Source organism: Gadus chalcogrammus, chromosome 8, assembly GCF_026213295.1.
Source record: "Gadus chalcogrammus isolate NIFS_2021 chromosome 8, NIFS_Gcha_1.0, whole genome shotgun sequence".
Lineage (NCBI taxonomy): Eukaryota > Metazoa > Chordata > Actinopteri > Gadiformes > Gadidae > Gadus > Gadus chalcogrammus.
In genome coordinates this window covers 10,093,590-10,116,194 of record NC_079419.1, presented here as the reverse complement: position 1 = coordinate 10,116,194, position 22,605 = coordinate 10,093,590, and the positions used below count along the sequence as shown (strand labels likewise).

The 22,605-nt window shown below is 49.9% G+C and overlaps 1 protein-coding gene across 1 annotated transcript in view; it reads left to right on the top strand.

Moving 5' to 3' along the window:
* Positions 1-22,561, top strand: part of LOC130388313 (integrin beta-1-like) — a 28,639-nt gene extending 6,078 nt beyond the window's left edge. The window contains exons 2-16 of the mRNA XM_056597771.1: positions 5,683-5,749; positions 7,544-7,629; positions 8,346-8,562; positions 9,839-10,009; positions 10,779-11,017; positions 12,581-12,736; positions 15,422-15,517; positions 15,996-16,085; positions 16,511-16,651; positions 17,055-17,254; positions 17,819-18,057; positions 18,273-18,495; positions 18,935-19,167; positions 19,536-19,702; positions 21,187-22,561. Coding sequence (XP_056453746.1) covers positions 5,683-5,749; positions 7,544-7,629; positions 8,346-8,562; positions 9,839-10,009; positions 10,779-11,017; positions 12,581-12,736; positions 15,422-15,517; positions 15,996-16,085; positions 16,511-16,651; positions 17,055-17,254; positions 17,819-18,057; positions 18,273-18,495; positions 18,935-19,167; positions 19,536-19,702; positions 21,187-21,252 — 2,391 coding nt within the window. The 3' untranslated portion in view covers positions 21,253-22,561. The remainder of the gene's footprint in view (positions 1-5,682; positions 5,750-7,543; positions 7,630-8,345; positions 8,563-9,838; positions 10,010-10,778; positions 11,018-12,580; positions 12,737-15,421; positions 15,518-15,995; positions 16,086-16,510; positions 16,652-17,054; positions 17,255-17,818; positions 18,058-18,272; positions 18,496-18,934; positions 19,168-19,535; positions 19,703-21,186) is intronic.
* The last annotated feature ends 44 nt before the right edge of the window (positions 22,562-22,605 follow it).

Below are 22,605 nucleotides of genomic sequence, written 5' to 3'. Positions count from 1 at the left end.
TAATCGGATTTCTCTCTCTCTTTCTCTTTCTCTCTCTCTCTCTGCTGATTGATCGCCCCCATCTGGCCTGAGGTCAGCACTCGGTTCCTCGGCTTCCAACAGACCCGGTCTAGAATCGTCAGACTCTGAGGTTCCGAATTCCTCCGCTCTGACGTCTGAGATGACTTTTAACGTCGCCCTCTCTGTCGGCCGCTGAATTTAGAGCGAGCTCGCCAAAAATCCATCCCTTAGGATGTGAGGAACCACAATGACATCATCTCTTTGAGCGCCCCCTACCCCCACCCTGGGGCAGTCATGTCTGTCATCTTCCACAATAACAATCAATCAAACTTTATGGAGCGTGAAAAACCATAGCAACAGAAAGGAACTTAAAAAAAGGTTTAATACGATAATGAAAGCATAGAATCACCGTTAAGAGGCAAACTAACTAAAGACACGGCTAAGTCCTGATCAGGGGAACGCTGGACTCAAACGGAAACGGTTTGAACACGAGGTTAACCTGCACTACAAATCCATTATTTGTTGAACTAAAAACACTTACATTTCTAGATTTGATTGACTATAAAACTATTCAAGTAGGAGTTGTTCCAACTGAGAGAGAGCAAATACAATTTAAGAGGAACCTGTATATTCAACAAACCATCTATAAGAACCAATACAAAACTGCACTGTATAACGACAAAGGCTGTAAGTCTGTGGAACAACTGCAATGATGAGCTGAAAAAAATGTACAACAATATCAAAACTGAAAAACATCTTCAGAAGCAAAACATTGAATTGTTATGAGCTGGAGCAGTGAATTTCTGTTTTGCTGTTTTCAATTTGATGGTTTTCGTTCATCTGTTCCATTATTTTATTTTGATATTGTCTTGTTGAAAAGTTTTGATTTGTTTAACCCACGAGCTAAACATCATAGACACTGACTGATTCATACTGAGACTAAGAGGGGGTAGGACCAGAAAAGTTTTTCTTAACTTCTTCCTATCCCTTTTGAACATCAACTATGTTATTTGAGTTATGTATTTGTTGCTTAGGATCCTGAGGATCCCATTTGTTTGTTTTTCATTTATTTATTTCCTTTTTTATTTTTTAACCATGTTCAATAAAAGACTTAAAAAAAAAAAAAGGTTAAACCTGCACTATGTGCATGTATTCTACTGCCGCTACTTACTCCGTATGAATCTATAAGGGGAACCTCCGCGATGAACTCGCATCTGTCCCCCCCCCCCCCCCCACACACACACACTCACACACACAGGGGCAGCCGACACAGTTGCCCCAAGGAATGTTTGGGGCGGGGTCACAACTAGAGAGACCCCTCTTCTTTAACAAGTTTACAAGTCTTTGTTGGGGTCCGATCTCTGGTGACCTAGCCTCCTGGCTGTGGGTCTGTAGGTCTCTGTCGTGCTGCTGTACCACTTTAACGTCAGAACCTTTCCCGGTTGTCATTTGAATCAAATGTCGGAGAGCAATTTTATTTTACCTGCGTTTCCATTTAAGCGTCCATTTTGTCTGGTGTTTGTTTCCCTTTTCTGAGATGAGTGTGACTCCAACGCTCTGCAGCAGATGGATCGACCAACGCAGACAGATCCCTGCTGGCTGCAACATGTTTCTGAATCAGATTAGAGAAATTATCAGATGTCCGGGGAGGAATTGATCTTGTTCGAGTCTGCGTTCAGCACTGCAAGAACCGAAGAGGAAGATGCAAAAATGGAATAAAAGGATAAATGCATACACATAAGTATGCATGTTAGTAAAAGTATTCAGTGTGGCTTTGGTTGGTAGTTGTGTTCTGTGCTGGCGGAGGAGATCCTGCTCTCTGTGGTCTTCTCTCCTGAGCTCTTCTCTCTTGAGCTCTTCTCCTGTGAGGTCCTCATAAGTCCTCGTAGACGTCTGATTCGTGTCTCTGGAGGTCCAGACGAGCGGTGGCTAGCTGGAGTCAGAGGGCTATCAGCAGCGGTCTCGCAGGATGCAGCTGTTTTTCACGAGCCTGTAACCTCTGACCCCCGCCGGGCGCTGGAATGTGGCGGGAGATTTGTGTCGGTTGGGGAAGGCTGGCGTTCTCCCACGCCGACCAGCCGACGACTCTGGGAGGAAGTAGGAGAGGAACGCCATTTTTCACCGCGAGACACGTACTGACTTTTGAACTCTTTAGGGTTGAATGGCCCACCCAATGTGGCTATGGTTCTGTGTTCCTGTGTTCCTATGTACCTATTTTATGAACCTGTGGTTCTATTTACCTGTAGTTCTATGTAGCTATGGTCCTATCCAATGGTCACGTGGTCTATGGTGTTATGTCAGAACAACCAGTCACTTGTTTTCCTCTTCTCATTAGAATAGGTGGCTTGTTGCATTTCAACCAATAGTAGCACCGCTGATGTTATGTTTTACTTTGGAAGTAGCCAATAAGCAGTAGATATGCCCACTATCTGCATCTGCGATTGGACAGACAACGTCAGCTCTGGCCTTTTGAACCAATCAGGCCAGAGAGAGATGAGAGAGAGAGATGAGGGAGAGAGGGGTCGGTGAGATGGAGAGGGTGAGGGAGAAGGAGAATGAAGAGCCAGATTCTAGGGCTTGCAGCTCGAGGAAGTGTGTCATGGTGGAAGCATGACTGCCTGTAGAGGCAGGAGAGGACCTGCCCAAATATGGACAGACACACACAAACAGCCCTACCTACCTTTTGTGTTACTAAATCTGAACTATAGCCTTGAATAGATTCTAGGTTAGCTTCAGCCTAGCGGTGGTAGCACAGAACCCTTCACCGTGCACAACTCCACTGAAAGGCGGCCTATCATTCAGAACCCCCCCCCCCCCCCCCCCCCCCCCAGCACCAAACTGAGGAAGGTCCCCTCCCCTAGCCCTCTGCAGACACACCTGGCCCAGCGAGGTGATCTGCTGTGTTGTTTAGCTTTGAGACACGATGGCCACAGCCCTTATCTGGAGACCAGTCACCACCTACCGTCCCCCCCCCCCCCTCCCCCTACCTTAGCGGGGAACTCCCCCCTGCTGGCTGTGGACCGGATCAGCCCCCCCCCGGGGCCAGACCACTAAGAGCTGCCTTATTAGGAGAACACAGCGCTGCCTGCCCCCCAAACAGCGGGAGACACAAGTAGTCCCAAGATGGAACTAATCAGGAGCAGCAGGCTGTGGGGTTCAGAACCCACAGCCCCCAGGAGGGGGCGGGGCTCTGGGTCCGGGTTCAGAACCCACAGCCCCCAGGAGGGGGAGGGCTCTGGGTCCGGGTTCAGAACCCACAGCCCCCAGGAGGGGGGGGGCTCTGGGTCCGGGTTCAGAACCCACAGCCCCCAGGAGGGGGGGGGCTCTGGGTCCGGGTTCAGAACCCACAGCCCCCAGGAGGGGGGGGGCTCTGGGTCCGGGTTCAGAACCCACAGCCCCCAGGAGGGGGAGGGCTCTGGGTCCGGGTTCAGAACCCACAGCCCCCAGGAGGGGGAGGGCTCTGGGTCCGGGTTCAGAACTCACAGCCCCCAGGAGGGGGGGGGCTCTGGGTCCGGGTTCAGAACTCACAGCCCCCAGGAGGGGGGGGGCTCTGGGTCCGGGTTTAGAACCCACAGCCCCCAGGAGGGGGAGGGCTCTGGGTCCGGGTTTAGAACTCACAGCCCCCAGGAGGGGGAGGGCTCTGGGTCCGGGGGGCTGGTCTCTGGACTAGAGGGCCGGGGGCGGGGGGCTGGTCTCTGGACTAGAGGGGCGGGGGGCGGGGGGCTGGTCTCTGGACTAGAGGGGCGGGGGGCGGGGGGCTGGTCTCTGGACTAGAGGGGCGGGGGGCGGGGGGCTGGTCTCTGGACTAGAGGGGCGGGGGGCGGGGGGCTGGTCTCTGGACTAGAGGGCCGGGGGGCTGGTCTCTGGACTAGAGGGCCGGGGGGCTGGTCTCTGGACTAGAGGGCCGGGGGGCTGGTCTCTGGACTAGAGGGCCGGGGGGCTGGTCTCTGGACTAGAGGGCCGGGGGGCTGGTCTCTGGACTAGAGGGCCGGGGGGCTGGTCTCTGGACTAGAGGGCGGGGGGCTGGACTAGAGGGCGGGGGGCTGGTCTCTGGACTAGAGGGCCGGGGGGCTCGGGGTCCGGGGGCTGGTCTCTGGACTAGAGGGCCGGGGGGGGCTGGTCTCTGGACTAGAGGGCCGGGGGGGCTGGTCTCTGGACTAGAGGGCCGGGGGGCTGGTCTCTGGACTAGAGGGCCGGGGGGCTGGTCTCTGGACTAGAGGGCCGGGGGGGCTGGTCTCTGGACTAGAGGGCCGGGGGGCTGTGTCGTCTCATAGGAGGTAAGGTGTCCATGTGAGACATGTACAATATCAATCTATAATTTAGCAAATCAATCAGAATATTAATTAATATTATTAATGCCGATTAATTTGAATAACTTTTCTTCTTCTCATGTTTTTATTATAAATATCGATTGTTCTAGTATCATTCCATCAATTATATTCCAGCATCCAAAGTGTTTTTAAAGTAGCTTCTGCCTATGGTCTGCTATTGGGTGTACCATACAGTATTTAGCTGCTTTGCTTGGTATTATGTTAGGTTCATGTGTTTGTCTGGGGCTGGATGTGTGCCTTTTAGGTTCTGTGTTAAACACTGAAGGTTGTTTGTGTCTGAGTGTTCTGTAGCTGCAGTAAGGGCAGCCCACTGCTAAGCTAACGCACTAACTCTCCTCTCATAAGAACATTGTGAGGCGGGTCAGGGTGTGCCTCGCTCCAGGGTTGGTGGAGCTGACCTCGAGCCATACTGGGGTCGTGGGGGATGTGAGATGTGATGAAATACTTCTGGGTTATTTTGTTTGGGCCGAGTCAGCAGGAAGACTGGCTTTGTGTTGCGTACATGAACTTCTCCTCAGTGATGCATGAAGCATTTGTAATCAGGCATACACTCACGCGCACGCAAAAACACGCACGCACACACAAACACACACCAGCGCACACACACCAGCGCACACACACACCAGCGCACACACACCCGCACAAACGCATGCAGATATGTGAATTGTCAGGACATCCTGTTGATGACACCAAACCAACTTGAAAACGTGGTCTGGCTATTTTTTAGCCGAAAGGCTTTTTTAAAGTGATCTGAAGCAGTAGTCTGAACCATTTTTTCCTGTGCTGCGTTTATTGTCTAGTTTATACAGTGCTTTTTCTAACCATGAACAAGCTAAGGGCTCATAAATATATTTTATGGATGCATTCACGGAACAGAATGATTAATATACTGCGTTAGACGAGATGGCGTGTGTGTGTTGTTTAAAAATAACAGATATTGAGACTGTCAAACATTAGATCTGGGATTAGTTAGACGTTTGTTATTCCCTCTGCAGAACATTTGTATTGGCTGATGTAGCATGGATATTCCGATATTTACCTAAAGAATTCCCTGGTTATCAACCCAGTGAGCCAGCATGCGGACAGAGTTTGAGAGTTGACATGAAGTTCTTAAGCAGGAGCTTCTGTCAAGTGATACTTATCAGTGAGGAAGGACTTGTGAATCGGGCGGCCATCTTCTATCTAAATGGAACCAGTGCCATTTTTGTATTTTAAGAAAGATTATATTTCCCTTTTTAATGTGGCTTGTGATTGTCTCATACTAAAATGGTGTATTTCTTTATATTGATGTGTATCTCGTGGTAATGTGTTATTCCTGTGTTAATAATGTGTAATTCTTGTGTTCCTACAGATGGATTTCCGGCTACTCTGCGTGGGGGCGGTGCTGATGTTGTTTGGGGGCAGCTGGGCCCAGCAAGGTAAGCATCCATCATCTGGTCACCATCGAGATGGGGGGGGGGGGTGTTGAACTTGACTCTAAACTTCTTATCCGCGTACATGTCACTGACCGCTTCCTGTTTTTTGGGGTTTGTTAAACACCAGAATGCTGTCCCAGCGATTAAACGTTGAATTTCAGAATGTTGTTTCTTCCTCGTCTCTCTTGTTTTTTTATTATGTTGTCATAATGTTTTTGGTCTCCCTCCTGTGTTACGCTCTAAAGAACGTACATCCATCGTCTTCTATGGCGATACATTAGTGCCATAATTCACTAATGTGATAAAAGATGCATTCGGGCGTATTATATTATTCCACACGCGTAGATATTAACTGCGAGCGCGCAAATTACCTCAGCGCGCGCAAAACAGCCTCTCGCGCGTAACAGCCTCTCGCGAAAGATGTTTTTACGCTCGCTCGAATTTAATTTTGGCACTATGGGGGAGGGAACCAAGGCAGGGCGGGCTTTCCTATGATTGGCCGTTTCTGAAGCGCGATATTTGATTGACAGCCCTCCTCAGCCTTCCTCTCATTCAATTCTGAATTGTACAGTAAATGGCTGAAACGATAGTTACGTATTGTAACTCTAGATTCTATGAGTATAGGCGCAGCCTTTTAAGGCTATCGCTATTGGGTTATCCCTAGGCGTGAGCCGTAGCACTGAAAAATGTGTAATCCCCGACCACCAACAGCTTGGGCCTCAATTACGTCCGCGTGCGGCGTGCCTCAACGACGTCCGCATTTCGCAGATATAGTCGGGCGCCGGCGGACGTTCTGCTCCCAATAAACAGCTTTTCTTCAGCTATTTAAAGGACAATGAGGCCGACACTTAAAAGGCTGCGCCTATACTCATAGAATCTGGAGTTACAATACGTAACTATCGTTTCAGCCATTTACTGAACAATTCAGAATTGAATGAGAGGAGGGCTGAGGAGGGCTGTCAATCAAATATCGCGCTTCAGAAACGGCCAATCATAGGAAAGCCCGCCCTGCCTTGATTCTCTCCCCCATAGTGCCAAAATTAAATTCGAGCGAGCGTAAAAACATCTTTCGCGAGAGGCTGTTACGCGCGAGAGGCTGTTTTGCGCGCGCAGAGGTAATTTGCGCGCGCGCAGAGATCATTTGCGCGCTCGCAGTTAATATCTACGCGTGTGGAATAATATAATACGCCCGAATGCATCTTTTATCACATTAGTGAATTATGGCACTAATGTGTCGCCATAGTCTTCCACTGTTAACTCATGTTTTTAAAGGATAGCCTGGGAATGTCCTATGAAGGTCTCTCTGGCTTGAGGAGATGTTTCTTCTCCTCTCTCTGCGTTGCGGCAGCATCTGTTTCTCCAGAATGATGTCATGCTCCTCAAAAGTCCCGAGCAAAGACTTCACCAACTTCTTTTGAAACCACAGATCGTATTTAGAGTGTTTTCCACTGGGAGCGCGGCGGGGTCTGATTGGCCCGGGTCCGCTGTGTGTGTGTGTTGGTGGGTTTGGGTCCGGTGTGTTTGCGTCTGGTGTGTGTCTGTGGGGTTTGGGTCCGGTGTGTGTGTGTGTGTTTGTTTTGGTCCAGTGTGTGTCTATGGGGTTTGGATCCTGTGTGTGTGTTTGTTTTAGTCCGGTTTGTGTCTGTGGGGTTTGGTTCCTGTGTGTGTGTGTGTGCGCGTGTGTGTGTGTGTTTCTTTTGGTCCGGTGTGTGTCTGCCGGGTTTGGGCCCGGTCTGGTGTGTGTTGGTTGGTCCGTTACCGGAGGCTAAGGGCTTGTCTTGGGCTTGTGTGTTGCAGAGGGCAGTGAATGCATCAAGGCCAACGCCCAGTCCTGTGGAGAGTGCATCCAGGTCGCCGAGAAGTGTGGCTGGTGCACCGACGAGGTAAGCCCCCTCTACCGGTCTGTACTGGCCTGTCCCCTCTGATACTGGAATATACTGGTCTGTACTGGCCTGTCCCCTCCGATACTGGAATATACTGGTCTGTACTGGCCTGTCCCCTCTGATACTGGAATATACTGGTCTGTACTGGCCTGTCCCCTATTACACTTGTTTATTCTTGTCTGTACCGGCCTATCCCCTCTTATACTGGTCTATAATAGTCTGTATTGGAATATACTGGTCTGGTATATAGTTAACCCTTTCCTCCATTATTCTATATCCAGTGCACTATGGGATGTCTAGAGCTGATGATCCAGGGTTTCCCATGACCCCCATGACCCCATGACCCCATGAACCCACATCCCTTCCCATTGACACTGGTCTGAGCTGTGGGAAGAAACTCTAGAGACCTTTCGGTAGCCTCCCCCTCTCTAACTCTGTTCTACTGAGTGATTCGACATCATTTAGCCCTCACTAGGACTTATTAGCTTAAAAATCGAGAGCTTCAGAGTCGTTTCCCGTGACCCCAGATGCATATGGGGTACCAGGTCCTGAGCCCTAGGACGAACCCTGAGCCTCAGGTCCCAAGACCCAGGCCAGGAAATACTAAATCCCACCGTTGCTCCTCAACTTTCTGTCAATCAGCCGGTGAACTGTCATGTGACTTCACGTACGTGTTTATCTCCTCACACAGCCGTCTCCCCCTCTCCCCTCCTCAGAACTTCCTGAGAGATGGCGAGTCCAAGACGGTGCGCTGTGACGACATTGGATCCCTGAGCGCCAAGAAGTGCGTGAAGATTGAGAACCCGCGCGGGAACATCAACATCAACATCAACAAGGACGTGACGAACCGCAAGAAGGACCAGGCGGACAAGCTGAAGCCCGAGCAGATAACCCAGATCCAGCCCCAGAAGCTCACGCTCAACCTGCGCTCCGGTGAGGCGCCGCCCAGGGTTAGGCAGTACAGGGACGGGTCCTTACATAGGGGTTAGGCAGTACAGGGAGGGGTCCTTACATAGGGGTTAAACAGTACAGGGACGGGTCCTTACATAGGGGTTAGCCAGTACAGGGAGGGGTCCTTACATAGGGGTTAGACAGTACAGGGAGGGGTCCTTGCATAGGGGTTAAACAGTACAGGGACGGGTCCTTACATAGGGGTTAGGCAGTACAGGGAGGGGTCCTTACATAGGGGTTAGGCAGTACAGGGAGGGGTCCTTACATAGGGGTTAGGCAGTACAGGGACGGGTCCTTACATAGGGGTTAGGCAGTACAGGGAGGGGTCCTTACATAGGGGTTAAACAGTACAGGGACGGGTCCTTACATAGGGGTTAGCCAGTACAGGGAGGGGTCCTTACATAGGGGTTAGACAGTACAGGGAGGGGTCCTTGCATAGGGGTTAAACAGTACAGGGACGGGTCCTTACATAGGGGTTAGGCAGTACAGGGAGGGGTCCTTACATAGGGGTTAGACAGTACAGGGAGGGGTCCTTACATAGGGGTTAGACAGTACAGGGAGGGGTCCTTACATAGGGGTTAGCCAGTACAGGGAGGGGTCCTTACATAGGGGTTAAACAGTACAGGGACGGGTCCTTACATAGGGGTTAGACAGTACAGGGAGGGGTCCTTACATAGGGTTAGGCAGTACAGGGAGGGGTCCTTACATAGGGGTTAGACAGTACAGAGACGGGTCAGTACATAGGGGTTAGACAGTACAGAGAGAGGTCATTAAGGAGCAGGTAGGGGTTAGGCAGTACAGAGAGAGGTCCATACATATGGGTTAGACAGTACAGAGATGGTCTGTACGTAGGGGTTAGACGGTACAGAGATGGTCCGTACGTAGGGGTTAAACGGTACATAGACAGCTCATTACGGAGCATGTAGGTGTTGGATAGTTAAGGCTTGATTATGGTCCCACGTTCACGCAACGCAAGGGGGTTACGGATCCCTTACGTCCTTGCGGACCCTCCTTGCGTCCACCGCAAGGGCCTGACGGGCGGCTCCCAGAAATGTTAACCTTCCGTCGAGGCGACACAGAAGCAAGGGCTGTGATTGGTCCGCTTACTCTAACCCGACGCAAAACTATAAAGGTTCACGGCTGCGTCGCAGCGTCTGCGTGGTCAGTGCGTTGCGTGCATGTGGAACCATAATCAGCCCTATAGTGTGTTATCTGAGCCCCTTCCTCAACTCCTTGTCCTTCCCTCTCTATCCACCAGGGGAGCCCCTGACCTTCAACCTCAAGTTCAAGCGTGCAGAGGACTACCCAATCGACCTGTACTACCTGATGGACCTGTCCTTCTCCATGAAGGACGATCTGGAGAACGTCAAGAACCTGGGCACCCACCTTATGAGGGAGATGCAGGAGATCACCTCCGACTTCAGGATCGGTACGGAGACATCCCACTGGAACGATTAACCTCAAACCTCCTCTCTTTAACCTCCCTAACCTCCACCACCTCCTCTCTAACCTCCACCACCACCTCCTCTAACCTCCACCCCCACCTCCCTAACCTCCACCCCCTCCTCCCTAACCTCCACCACCTCCTCCCTAACCTCCACCCCCTCCTCCCTAACCTCCACCCCCTCCTCCCTAACCTCCACTACCTCCTCCACCACCTCTCTTTAACCTCCCTAACCTCCACCACCTCCTCTCTGACCTCCACCTCCTCCTCCACCACCTCTCTTTAACCTCCCTAACCTCCACCACCTCTCTTTAACCTCACTAACCTCCACCACCTCCTCTCTAACCTCCACCTTCTCCTCCACCACCTCCTCTCTAACCTCCACCTCCTCCTCCACCACCTCCTCTCTAACCTCCACCCCCTCCTCTCTAACCTCCACCACCTCCTCTCTAACCTCCACCCCCTCCTCTCTAACCTCCACCTCCTCCTCCTCTCTAACCTCCTCTCTTTTAACCTCTTCCACCTCCTCTCGAACCTCCAACTCCTCTCTCGCACCACCCCCTCTCTAACCTCCACCTCCTCCTCCACCACCTCCTCCTTAACCTCCACCTCCTCTCTCTCACCACCTCCTCTGTAACCTCCACCTCCTCTCTCTGACCTCCACCTCCTCTGTAACCTCCACCTCCTCTCTCTCACCACCTCCTCTCTAACCTCCACCCTCTGGCCTCCTCCTCCTCCTCCTCCTCTGCCTCAGGCTTCGGCTCCTTTGTGGAGAAGACGGTGATGCCCTACATCAGCACCACCCCGGCCCGCCTCGCCAATCCGTGCACCGGCAGCTCCAACTGCACCAGCCCCTTCAGCTACAAGAACGTCCTGAGCCTCACCAACGACGGGAACCAGTTCAACAACCTGGTCAGCCAGCAGCAGATCTCCGGCAACCTGGACTCCCCCGAGGGGGGCTTCGACGCCATCATGCAGGTGGCCGTCTGTGAGGTGAGGAGGGAGAGGGGGGAGAGGGGGGAGAGGGGAGGGGGGCTTTGACTTCATCAGTACAGGGTTAGACAGTTTCTAGCTCCTTCAGGAGAAGGTCTTACTGTAGAGGGTTAGACGGTGTCTGGCTACTAGGGTCAGGGGAAGTTCTTAAAGGACGGGGTTGGACAGTCTCTACCTCCTTCTCTAGAAGGTCTTACAGTACAGGGTTAGACAGTCTCTACCTCCTTCTGTAGAAGGTCTTACAGTACAGGGTTAGACAGTCTATAGCTCCTTATGTAGAAGGTCTTACAGTACAGGGTTAGACAGTCGTTAGACAGTCTCTACCTCCTTCTGTAGAAGGTCTTACAGTACAGGGTTAGACAGTCTCTACCTCCTTCTGTAGAAGGTCTTACAGTACAGGGTTAGACAGTCTCTACCTCCTTATGTAGAAGGTCTTACAGTACAGGGTTAGACAGTCTCTACCTCCTTCTGTAGAAGGTCTTACAGTACAGGGTTAGACAGTCTCTACCTCCTTCTGTAGAAGGTCTTACAGTACAGGGTTAGACAGTCTCTACCTCCTTCTGTAGAAGGTCTTACAGTACAGGGTTAGACAGTCTCTACCTCCTTCTGTAGAAGGTCTTACAGTACAGGGTTAGACAGTCTCTACCTCCTTATGTAGAAGGTCTTACAGTACAGGGTTAGACAGTCTCTACCTCCTTATGTAGAAGGTCTTACAGTACAGGGTTAGACAGTCTCTACCTCCTTCTCTAGAAGGTCTTACAGTACAGGGTTAGACAGTCTCTACCTCCTTATGTAGAAGGTCTTACAGTACAGGGTTAGACAGTCTCTACCTCCTTCTGTAGAAGGTCTTACAGTACAGGGTTAGACAGTCTCTACCTCCTTCTGTAGAAGGTCTTACAGTACAGGGTTAGACAGTCTCTACCTCCCTTCTGTAGAAGGTCCTTCAGTACAAGGTTAAACAGTCTCTACCTCCTTCTGTAGAAGGTCTTACAGTACAGGGTTAGACAGTCGTTAGACAGTCTCTACCTCCTTCTGTAGAAGGTCTTACAGTACAGGGTTAGACAGTCTCTACCTCCTTCTGTAGAAGGTCTTACAGTACAGGGTTAGACAGTCTCTACCTCCTTATGTAGAAGGTCTTACAGTACAGGGTTAGACAGTCTCTACCTCCTTCTGTAGAAGGTCTTACAGTACAGGGTTAGACAGTCTCTACCTCCTTCTGTAGAAGGTCTTACAGTACAGGGTTAGACAGTCTCTACCTCCTTCTGTAGAAGGTCTTACAGTACAGGGTTAGACAGTCTCTACCTCCTTCTGTAGAAGGTCTTACAGTACAGGGTTAGACAGTCTCTACCTCCTTATGTAGAAGGTCTTACAGTACAGGGTTAGACAGTCTCTACCTCCTTATGTAGAAGGTCTTACAGTACAGGGTTAGACAGTCTCTACCTCCTTATGTAGAAGGTCTTACAGTACAGGGTTAGACAGTCTCTAGCGCCTTCAGGAGAAGGTTGTACAGTACTGGGTTAGACAGTCTTGTGCCCTGACCCCTGAACCCCGGTCTGTCCTCAGGGGAAGATCGGCTGGAGGAACGTGACCCGTCTGCTGGTGTTCTCCACCGACGCCGGCTTCCACTTCGCCGGAGACGGCAAGCTGGGCGGCATCGTGCTACCCAACGACGGCAAGTGTCACCTGGAGAACAACATGTACACCATGAGCCACTACTACGTGAGTTCAGTCAACACGCACCTACACCATGAGCCACTACTACGTGAGTTCAGTCAACACACACCTACACCATGAGCCACTACTACGCGAGTTCAGTCAACACGCACCTACACCATGAGCCACTACTACGTGAGTTCAGTCAACACCAGAGATGGAAATTAACTTTTTTGCCCACCAGCCACTGTTGCAGGTAGATTTAAAAATCTACCAGCCACTCATCTTTTTTACCAGCCACTTTTTATACGCTATATATTTTTTAATATATGCGTACATTTTAAACAATATAATAGTAACAATAGATAAGAAAAGTGTTTTTCATACATGTTTTTCATCTATACAAAGTATTTTCATTAAAAAACGTATTGACATATTAATAATAAAACAACATGCATGGCTACACCATCATAAGTCAATAGGAACATTTGTTTTTTTGTATTTACATGTGACTGCATACAAATGTGTCCACACAGACATGGTAACTGACATATGATAGTAAGCATTATATGCCCTTAACACTAATATTCAGAAGAAAATATGTGTGGCATTCAGTCCAATGCTGAAAATATATCTGTGGCATTCAGTAGGCCAATGCTGTGGTAAAGTGTGTAAAGTATGACCAAGTGTTTCTTTCTGTTCAATAGATATAACTTTATCAATCCCCTGTAGGAGAAATTTGTTAATGTTTGTCCCTATAAAACAATAATGGTAAAATAATAAATACAAAACACGACGGTAACTGAGTAGGTCAAACCGTCCAATCTGAAGGCTCTACTTAACCACTCCCCCTACTCACTTCCACCAATGCGAAGCGAACAGAACTGAGTAGGGGAGGGCGTAGCCTAACTAGTTTGTGAACGACCCAGAGAAACGCAACTCAAATTCAATGTGAACATATATGAGGCTTTAATAAAATCCCGGACGATTTTGAAATTCCGACACACATTTTTTAAAAGTGTGTCAAAAAGAGGGCATGTCCGGGCAAAAGAGGACGTCTGGCAGTGGTTACCCTACGTGTGGCGTGTGAGCATGTGCATGGGTTGAATTGCGTGTGTCTCACGCCGAACGCATGAGACTTGAGAGCCCTGTTACCGATATTATCCCGGATATTGACAGTCGCAGTTCAGCAAAAGAGGCGTAGAGGAAGAAGGGGCCCGGATGTTGACAGTAATGGTTGTGGAACTGTGCAGCGCCGTATAACGAATGTATTAGATATGCAAATTTGATCGGACCTGACTGGAAAGTATTACCCGCCACAGTGGCGGGTGAAGTGACACAATTCACCCGCCACCATACAAATCCACCCGCAAATGGCGTGTGGCGGGTGTTAATTTCCATCCCTGGTCAACACGCACCTACACCATGAGCCACTACTACGTGAGTTCAGTCAACACGCAGCTACACCATGAGCCACTACTACGTGAGTTCAGTCAACACGCACCTACACCATGAGCCACTACTACGTGAGTTCAGTCAACACGCAGCTACACCATGAGCCACTACTACGTGAGTTCAGTCAACACGCAGCTACACCATGAGCCACTACTACGTGAGTTCAGTCAACACGCACCTACACCATGAGCCACTGCTACGTGAGTTCAGTCAACACGCAGCTACACCATGAGCTACTACTACGTGAGTATAGTCAACTCGCAGCTACACCATGAGCCACTACTACGTGAGTTCAGTCAACACGCACCTACACCATGAGCCACTACTACGTGAGTTCAGTCAACACGCAGCTACACCATGAGCCACTACTACGTGAGTTCAGTCAACACGCACCTACACCATGAGCCACTACTACGTGAGTTCAGTCAACACGCACCTACACCATGAGCCACTGCTACGTGAGTTCAGTCAACACGCAGCTACACCATGAGCTACTACTACGTGAGTTTAGTCAACTCGCAGCTACACCATGAGCCACTACTACGTGAGTTCAGTCAACACGCACCTACACCATGAGCCACTACTACGTGAGTTCAGTCAACACGCACCTACACCATGAGCCACTACTACGTGAGTTCAGTCAACACGCAGCTACACCATGAGCCACTACTACGTGAGTTCAGTCAACACGCAGCTACACCATGAGCCACTACTACGTGAGTTCAGTCAACATGTACACCATGAGCCACTGCTACGTGAGTTCAGTCAACATGTATACCATGAGCCACTACTACGTGAGTTCAGTCAACACGCAGCTACACCATGAGCCACTACTACGTGAGTTCAGTCAACACGCACCTACACCATGAGCCACGATGCTCTAAGCATACAGGGGTTTATTAATGTAGCGCTCCTCCAGACTGTGTAGCCTATAGAGGCCGTCGCCATAGTTACGACCTCTTCTCCATAACCGTTAAGCCACAATTCAAAGTGAGGGACGGCCTGCTACGTTTCCCCTGCTGTGGTTCATTCCTGATGGACGAGTTTCGGAGGAGGAGGTTAATATATGTTAAGTTGTTAACGACGCATCGTCTTCAGTTATAAAGGTCACCAGATGTCGTTAGTCCATCATTGGCTTTTGGCGTAATGCACTCAGAACCATTAGCACCAGCATGGATCCCACTGGCTCCACTGGCTCCTCTGGTGGCTGTGGGACCATGGGGTAGTGTACCAGGTCTTCCTGGTCTAGACCTTGTCTGAGGCTGTGTCCGGGGACTCACCTCTGTCTCCCCTCAGGACTACCCCTCCATCGCCCACCTGGTGCAGAAGCTCAGCGACCACAACATCCAGACCATCTTCGCCGTTACTGAGGAGTTCCAGCCCGTCTACAAGGTCCGTTCAATCAACCTTTATCGACACGGCTGCGTCTCAGTGATGCTGTGCAGACAGACCGCAGGACAGACTGAGACGCTACTAGATTGTACAGGCCCACGCCATAATAGTGATTGTTGTTTTAGTGGTAATGCTTCAAAGGATACTTGATGTACTTGCTTATGTTGTATGTCCTGGCACTTAAAAACAGTACTGTAGCATCTAATCCTAGCTATCTTTAGTACTTGGCATTGTGTAGCATCTTTTCCTAGCTATCTCTGTTGTGTACAGGGAATGGGATAACCTAGTGATTGTTAATGCTTGGTACTTGGTTCTATGAACATCCTTACTGTACCAACAGCAATATGTTGTTTCTATTTCTCTGACATAAGTCGCTTTGGATAAAAGCATCTGCCAAATGCCCTAAATGTAAATGCTGTCCATAGGTTTAGGAGTGATTAATGTTTGAATGTGTGTCTAATGTCTGTTTTTGTTCCAGGAGCTGAAGAATCTGATTCCTAAGTCAGCCGTGGGGACTCTGTCCGCCAACTCCTCCAACGTCATCAAGCTCATCATCGACGCCTACAACGTGAGTTACTACAGTACTACTGCCTAGTAAATACAGTACTACTGCCTAGTTACTGCAATACTACCACTAGGGTTACTCAGTACTACAGTACATCAATAACAACATAAGTTACTACAATACTACCACTAGGGTTACTCATTACTACAGTATATCACATACAACATAAGTTACTCTACAGTACTTCTACCTAGTCAAGTTACTAAGTACTACCTAGTTACTAAATACTACCAAACTATACTACTACTGCTAGGGTACTGAATACTGAAAATGCATACGAGTTACGACACAAGGGACAATGATATGTCCTACAAACCCTCAGTACACATCCTCTCAGAACCACCTTCAGACAGAACCAATCAAGGTTAGTAAAGATCTCTGTCTATGTGTCTTTCTATCTGCCCCTCTCCCCTTCCTCCCCCCCCCAGTCGCTGTCCTCTGAGGTGATCCTGGAGAACAGCCGTGTCCCAGAGGGCGTGACCATCAGCTACAAGTCCGTCTGTAAGAACGGCGTGACGGGGACCGGCGAGGGCGGAAGGAAGTGCTCAAACATCTCCATCGGAGACGAGGTACGAGCTACACCACCCGACGAATTACACCCAGATACACCACCCGACAAACTACACCCAGATACACCACCCGACAAACTACCATCAGATACACCACCCGACAAACTTCACTCAGATACACCACCCGACAAACTTCACTCAGATACACCACCCGACAAACTTCACTCAGATACACCACCCGACAAACTACACCCAGATACACCACCCGACAAACTACACCAAGGTACACCACCCGAAAAACTACACCAAGATACACCACCCAACAAACTACTCCCAGATTCACCACCCGCCAAACTACACTCAGATACACCAACCGGAAAACTACACCCAGTGACACAACTTAACCAACTACACCCAGATACACCATCTGACAAACTACATCCGATACCCCCCCCCCCCCCAGGTCTCGTTCCAGATCTCGGTGGAGTCCACCAAGTGCCCGTCCCACAACTCGGAGACCATCAAGATCAAGCCACTGGGCTTCACCGAGGAGGTGGAGGTGGTGCTCAACTTCATCTGCGAGTGCGAGTGCTCCAAGGGCGGAGTTCCCAACAGCAAGGATTGCCACAATGGCAACGGCACCCTGGAGTGTGGAGCCTGCAAGTACGTCGGGTGGTACCCTGAGCTAACGGCTAGCACGCTGCTAGCCTATGCACGGCTGTCCTCCACCTGTATCGTAGCAGTGCGTTTGAACGCAAGCTAAGGAGGCAGGATACAGATGATAGCATCCTGCTAGCATCCTGCACTTAGCACTCTGTCAAAGGGCTCCTATGTCACTATCAGGTGTGCTGGCAGATGGATGGAAGGCCCTTATCTCTGCATCCATCTTTTGACGGCGTCCTCCAGATCAGAAGTTGGTAGTGATATGTTGGGAGATGTTAGTTTAAGCTGCTATCTGCCAGTAATCTAAGCATTCTGTTATGTAATTTTCCCTTCTTTTTCATTTTCTTTGAACATTTACCAGTATTTATCTGTAGTCTCATCCTTAACGAGTTGTCCCCACATCCTTAACGAGTTGTCCCCACATCCTTAACGAGTTGTCCCCTCATCCTTAACGAGTTGTCCCCTCATCCTTAACGAGTTGTCCCCTCATCCATAACGAGTGTCCCCTGGTGCAGATGTTTCCTAAACGGGTGTTTCCTTAACGAGTTCCCCCCCCCGCTGCAGGTGTAATGCAGGGCGTATCGGCGGAAAGTGCGAGTGCAGTAAGGACGAGCTTCGCACGGACGACCTGGACGCCAACTGCCGAAGGGACAACGGGACGGACATCTGCTCCAACAGCGGGGAGTGCGTGTGCGGGACCTGCGAGTGCAGGACGCGGGAGAACCCCGCCGAGATCTACAACGGGAAATACTGCGAGTGCGACAACTTCAACTGCGACCGCTCCGGCAACAAGCTCTGTGGAGGTGAGGACGGCGCGGGCGGAGTGAACGTTATGGGTGGAGGTGGATGGATGGAGGTAGATTGATGGATGGATGGATGGAGGTGGATGGAGGTAGGTAGGTAGGTAGGTAGGTAGATGGATGGATGGATGGAGGTAGATAGCTGGATGAATCTGGGTGGTTCGATGAATGTATGATTAACGTTGTAATGCTAACGCTTGTGCTAACCCCCCCCCCAGGCCACGGTCAATGTGAGTGCCGGATGTGCGTGTGCGAGGCCAACTACACGGGCAGCGCGTGTGACTGCTCCCTGGACACCTCCACCTGCCTGGCCAAGAACGGGCAGATCTGCAACGGCCGCGGCACCTGTGAGTGCGGCGAGTGCAAGTGCACCAACCCCAAGTTCCAGGGCTCCACCTGCGAGGTCTGCCCCACCTGCCCGGGCGTATGCCCCGAACACAAGTAAGTCTGATGGTACACTAGTGGTAGCTACATGCTAATGGTAGCGGGTAGCGGCACGCTAGTGGTATCGGCAATACCAAGAAGATGGGTTATACCTTAAAGTACAGAACTAAGACTATGTTAGTAAAGATTAAAGCTTTGAGGTAAATAGTGCTGTTAATGGTACCATTATTGCAGAGACATGCTACTAGTAGCGACACGCTAGTAGTAGCTACATTCTAATGCTATCTACATGCTAGTAGTAGTGATCTGCGGCTAGTAGTAGCTACATGCTAGCAGAAGTGACATTGTAATGGTATCTAAATGCTAGGAGTAGTAATTCGCTAGTTGCAGCTACATGCTAGGAGTAGCAACTTGCTATAACATGCTATACGTCCTGTATCCTACGTTGTATACACCGTCACCATGGTAACCTCCGCCTCCGCCCCCCCCCCGACAGGGATTGTGTGCAGTGCCGGGCATTCGGCGGCGAAGGGGACAAGCTGGCGTGCGAGCAGAGCTGCGGCTACCTGACGCTGGTGAAGGTGGCGCGGCGCGAAAACCTGCCCCAGCCCACGGACCAGAGCTTCCCGCTCACACACTGCAAGGAGCGCGACGCCAACGACTGCTGGTTCTACTACACCTTCGCCGTGCGCAACGACACACCCGAGGCCTACGTGGTGGAGGAGCTGGGTATGTGGCCTTCGGTTGTGATTGGACGGCTCTGGGCGTGGCCAGGGCCTTCGGCTGAGATTGGACGCAAGGGCGTGGCCAGGGGGCATGGGGTGGCACTTAGCCACGCCCTCAAAACAAACGGGCCGAGGTCAACGCAACCAAGACATGTCATCAGTATCTACTTTTAGCACCTCACAACTACTAGCATGTTATTACTGTTACTAGCCTGGACACGCACCCTTTCCACGGGAAGTCTTTGTGGAGAAAGGTTCAGCAGGGAATTGAACCGAATAATGTTTATGAACTTTAATAAATACGATATAATGGTGATAACTTTGGTGTTGTCCTCGGGTAACCCCCCTCCCCCCCCCCCCCCCCACACACAGAGTGTCCGGCCGGCCCTGACATCATCCCCATCGTGGTGGGCGTGGTCGCAGGCATCGTCCTGATTGGCTTAGCCCTGCTGCTCATCTGGAAGCTGCTCATGATCATCCACGACCGTCGCGAGTTCGCCAAGTTCGAGAAGGAGAAGATGAACGCCAAGTGGGACACGGTGAGTGCTGCTGCCTCACGTCGCCGCCGGCAACCAAGGCTAGGCTACGCTAACCAGGGCTATTGGTAGCCACAGGTGTGTTTCCTGTAAGGGAAAAGGGAAGTTCAACCTCAACACCAAGAATATCGCTTATCTCGGCTCAGGTTAGCTCAGGGAAGATTGGTCAGTTTAGCTTTGTAAGGTTAGCTTAGTTGGGTTAGCTAATTTGGGTTATCTAAATTTGGTTAGTTAGGCTCGCTAGGCTAGATTAGATCAAATGACCCAATATTACCTTTGCTAAATTAAGTCATTGCAATGACAGTAGTAAGGTGTGTTTTAGACAAATTAAGTCATGAGGAATCGTACCATGAACACAACAGCCTTGGTTATCTTAGATAGGAACTGTGTGTGGTTGATTAACTCCTGCAAACAGAGGAGCTTATGTTCAGCGCTCTGCTCTCACTGCTGCCACCTCGCTGGTCACACTGCAGTACTGCACGCCCATGAAAGGCAATAACAGAGGGGGGGAAGGACCTTCCAATGCAGTGGTGGAGAGAAACCAGCGGATTAACTCAGAGGGCCGTGAACAAAGCTTTTGTGGGTTTGGAAAGAAGGGAGTGAAGAAGAGGCCAACTGACATCACTGGAGACGGATATGAGCCGCTTTCTACAGAGGTTTAGCTGCTTCTTATCCTTGACGGGGGCAGTTGGACCAGTGAGGAGAAAATGGCCACTGCTGGTTGACTTCAGTTTGAACCGTTGATCAAACTCAACATGATCCTAGGAACAACTGACCTCCGATAAAGATATCAGTAAACAATAGGTGTGTGTGTGTGTGTGTGTGTGTGTGTGTGTGTGTGTGTGTGTGTGTGTGTGTGTGTGTGTGTGTGTGTGTGTGTGTGTGTGTGTGTGTGTGTGTGTGTGTGTGTGTGTGGGATTAATCCTAGACAACGCTAGGTGTCTCAGACATGTGTTCTAAACAAGGCCCCAGCGTCCTTCAGAACCAAACCGCCGCCAGCCAGATCCCCTCAGGGGCAGGAGAACAATTCAGTCTGTCTCAGCTACAGGCCTCTTCATCCACCTGGTGGCCATCTTGTCTCAGAGCTCTAGCGGGCTAGGGGCTAGAGCCAAGACGTACAAGAGGGGATACAGAGCCATGGCCCATGAGAGATGAAGCCATTATTAATGTACAACAAAATATCATTACCCTTTTCTGCCTGGGAAATTCCAGTTCTGGAAATGTTTGCGACCCTAACTCGTAGTCATGGGTTGGTGGCCCCCTGGCCACGAGGTCTGCTTCTATACATCGGGCCATGACCCTCCAGAATGGATGATGCACCGTTGAATATCTATCGTTATTAAGTGAGAAGTCTCCTGTTCCCCGTGTCTGTTCTAGAAGACCTACAGGCTGGGAGGACTGGGTAAAACCATCGTTGTACTCACTGTAGTGTTCTAGGACTCACATCTCTCTGTCTCTGTCTCTGTCTCTCTCTCTCTGTCTCTCAGGGCGAGAACCCCATTTACAAGAGCGCTGTGACAACCGTGGTCAATCCAAAGTACGAGGGCAAGTGATGGGCCGGTCCTGCCGTTATGACGACACTGTATGCAAATGAACGTGTTTGTGAGGGGGGGGGGGGTGGGGGGCTATGGAGGTGGGGGCAAGCTTTTTTTTAAATCATTTTTATGTCACTGTTGTTTTGCCACTATTACATTTAACTAATGTGTCTTATCCTATGCATCGCTTGGAAATGTGTACAGTCTGTATAATATTTTTCTTTTCTTTTTTTTTTTATTGATTTCGTTATCTGTGGAACTTGAGCGTTCTGCCAAGGACCGGTAAGGCCTCATCGAACCATCACTTAACCCGACGGCACGATAACATTGTACCAAGTCTTCATAGCATGTTACAGTTCTTAATTCTGGTGACATGTAATTCTACCAAGTAGCCGTGGTAGGTTATCTTACCATGTCGTCACGCAATGTTGTCGTACGTTTCCGATCCCGGCGCGGCCCAACTTCTCACGGTGCCGGTCAAAGGCCTCGCCCAGATCGCCCGTCTACGTTTCCATGGTAGCGGGGACTCGGTAATACAGTAGAACGCCTTAAATCCGACAAAACAAAACCACATCGTCGACTGGATCAGCCCCCTGAGATGATTCTATGTCGGAACTGAGGTCACCATGACGACGCCTCATTATCGGAGAGGTCCACTCTAAACGCAGCGATGTAGCACGGGGGGGGGGGGGGGGCGCGCTGTCTAAAGCCATAATTAAGCGGACAGTTAGTTCATGTTAAAGGTGTCTACTTTAAAGGTGTGTTTCTTAGCAACAGCTTCCTTCCAAACAATCAGTTTGCACGCGGCGGTCCAGGGGGGGGGGGGGTGAACAGACGGCCGTGTTACTGTCTAGCTCTGGGTTTTCCTTGTTTAATTTAAAAAGACAACTCAGGTCCCTGATTCTTCACAGAAATGCCAAATGATACACAATCACACGAAATCAAGAGAAATCAGCCTTATTGTCAGATGTTCGGAGAGTATTTTTACTTGCAGGTGCTGAATGCGTGGAGGTCTCCAGCCTTGGCCTCTCAGCTTGATTTATCTTTTAATGTTTGTTTAAAATGTGATCTATGTTATTCTCTGGTGCCTAGATCAAATGTTATTTTTTTTTTTAATCTAAAGTGGGGATCCCATTTCAAAAACCCTTTTAAAAGATCAGTGTTAAGAGGGCAATCTCCGTTAGTAAACTATAGAATATCCGAGTTCAAAATATCAGACTTTTTAAGTGCCTTTTTATAACTCATTCATGTTTGCAATTTTTTTTTCTGATATTTATTAAATAAAGACCCAAAACGATTGACCCACAAACTAACAGTGAGAGTTGTCATTATTTTTCTGTGTTTAATAAATGATTATATTGTATGGTGCTG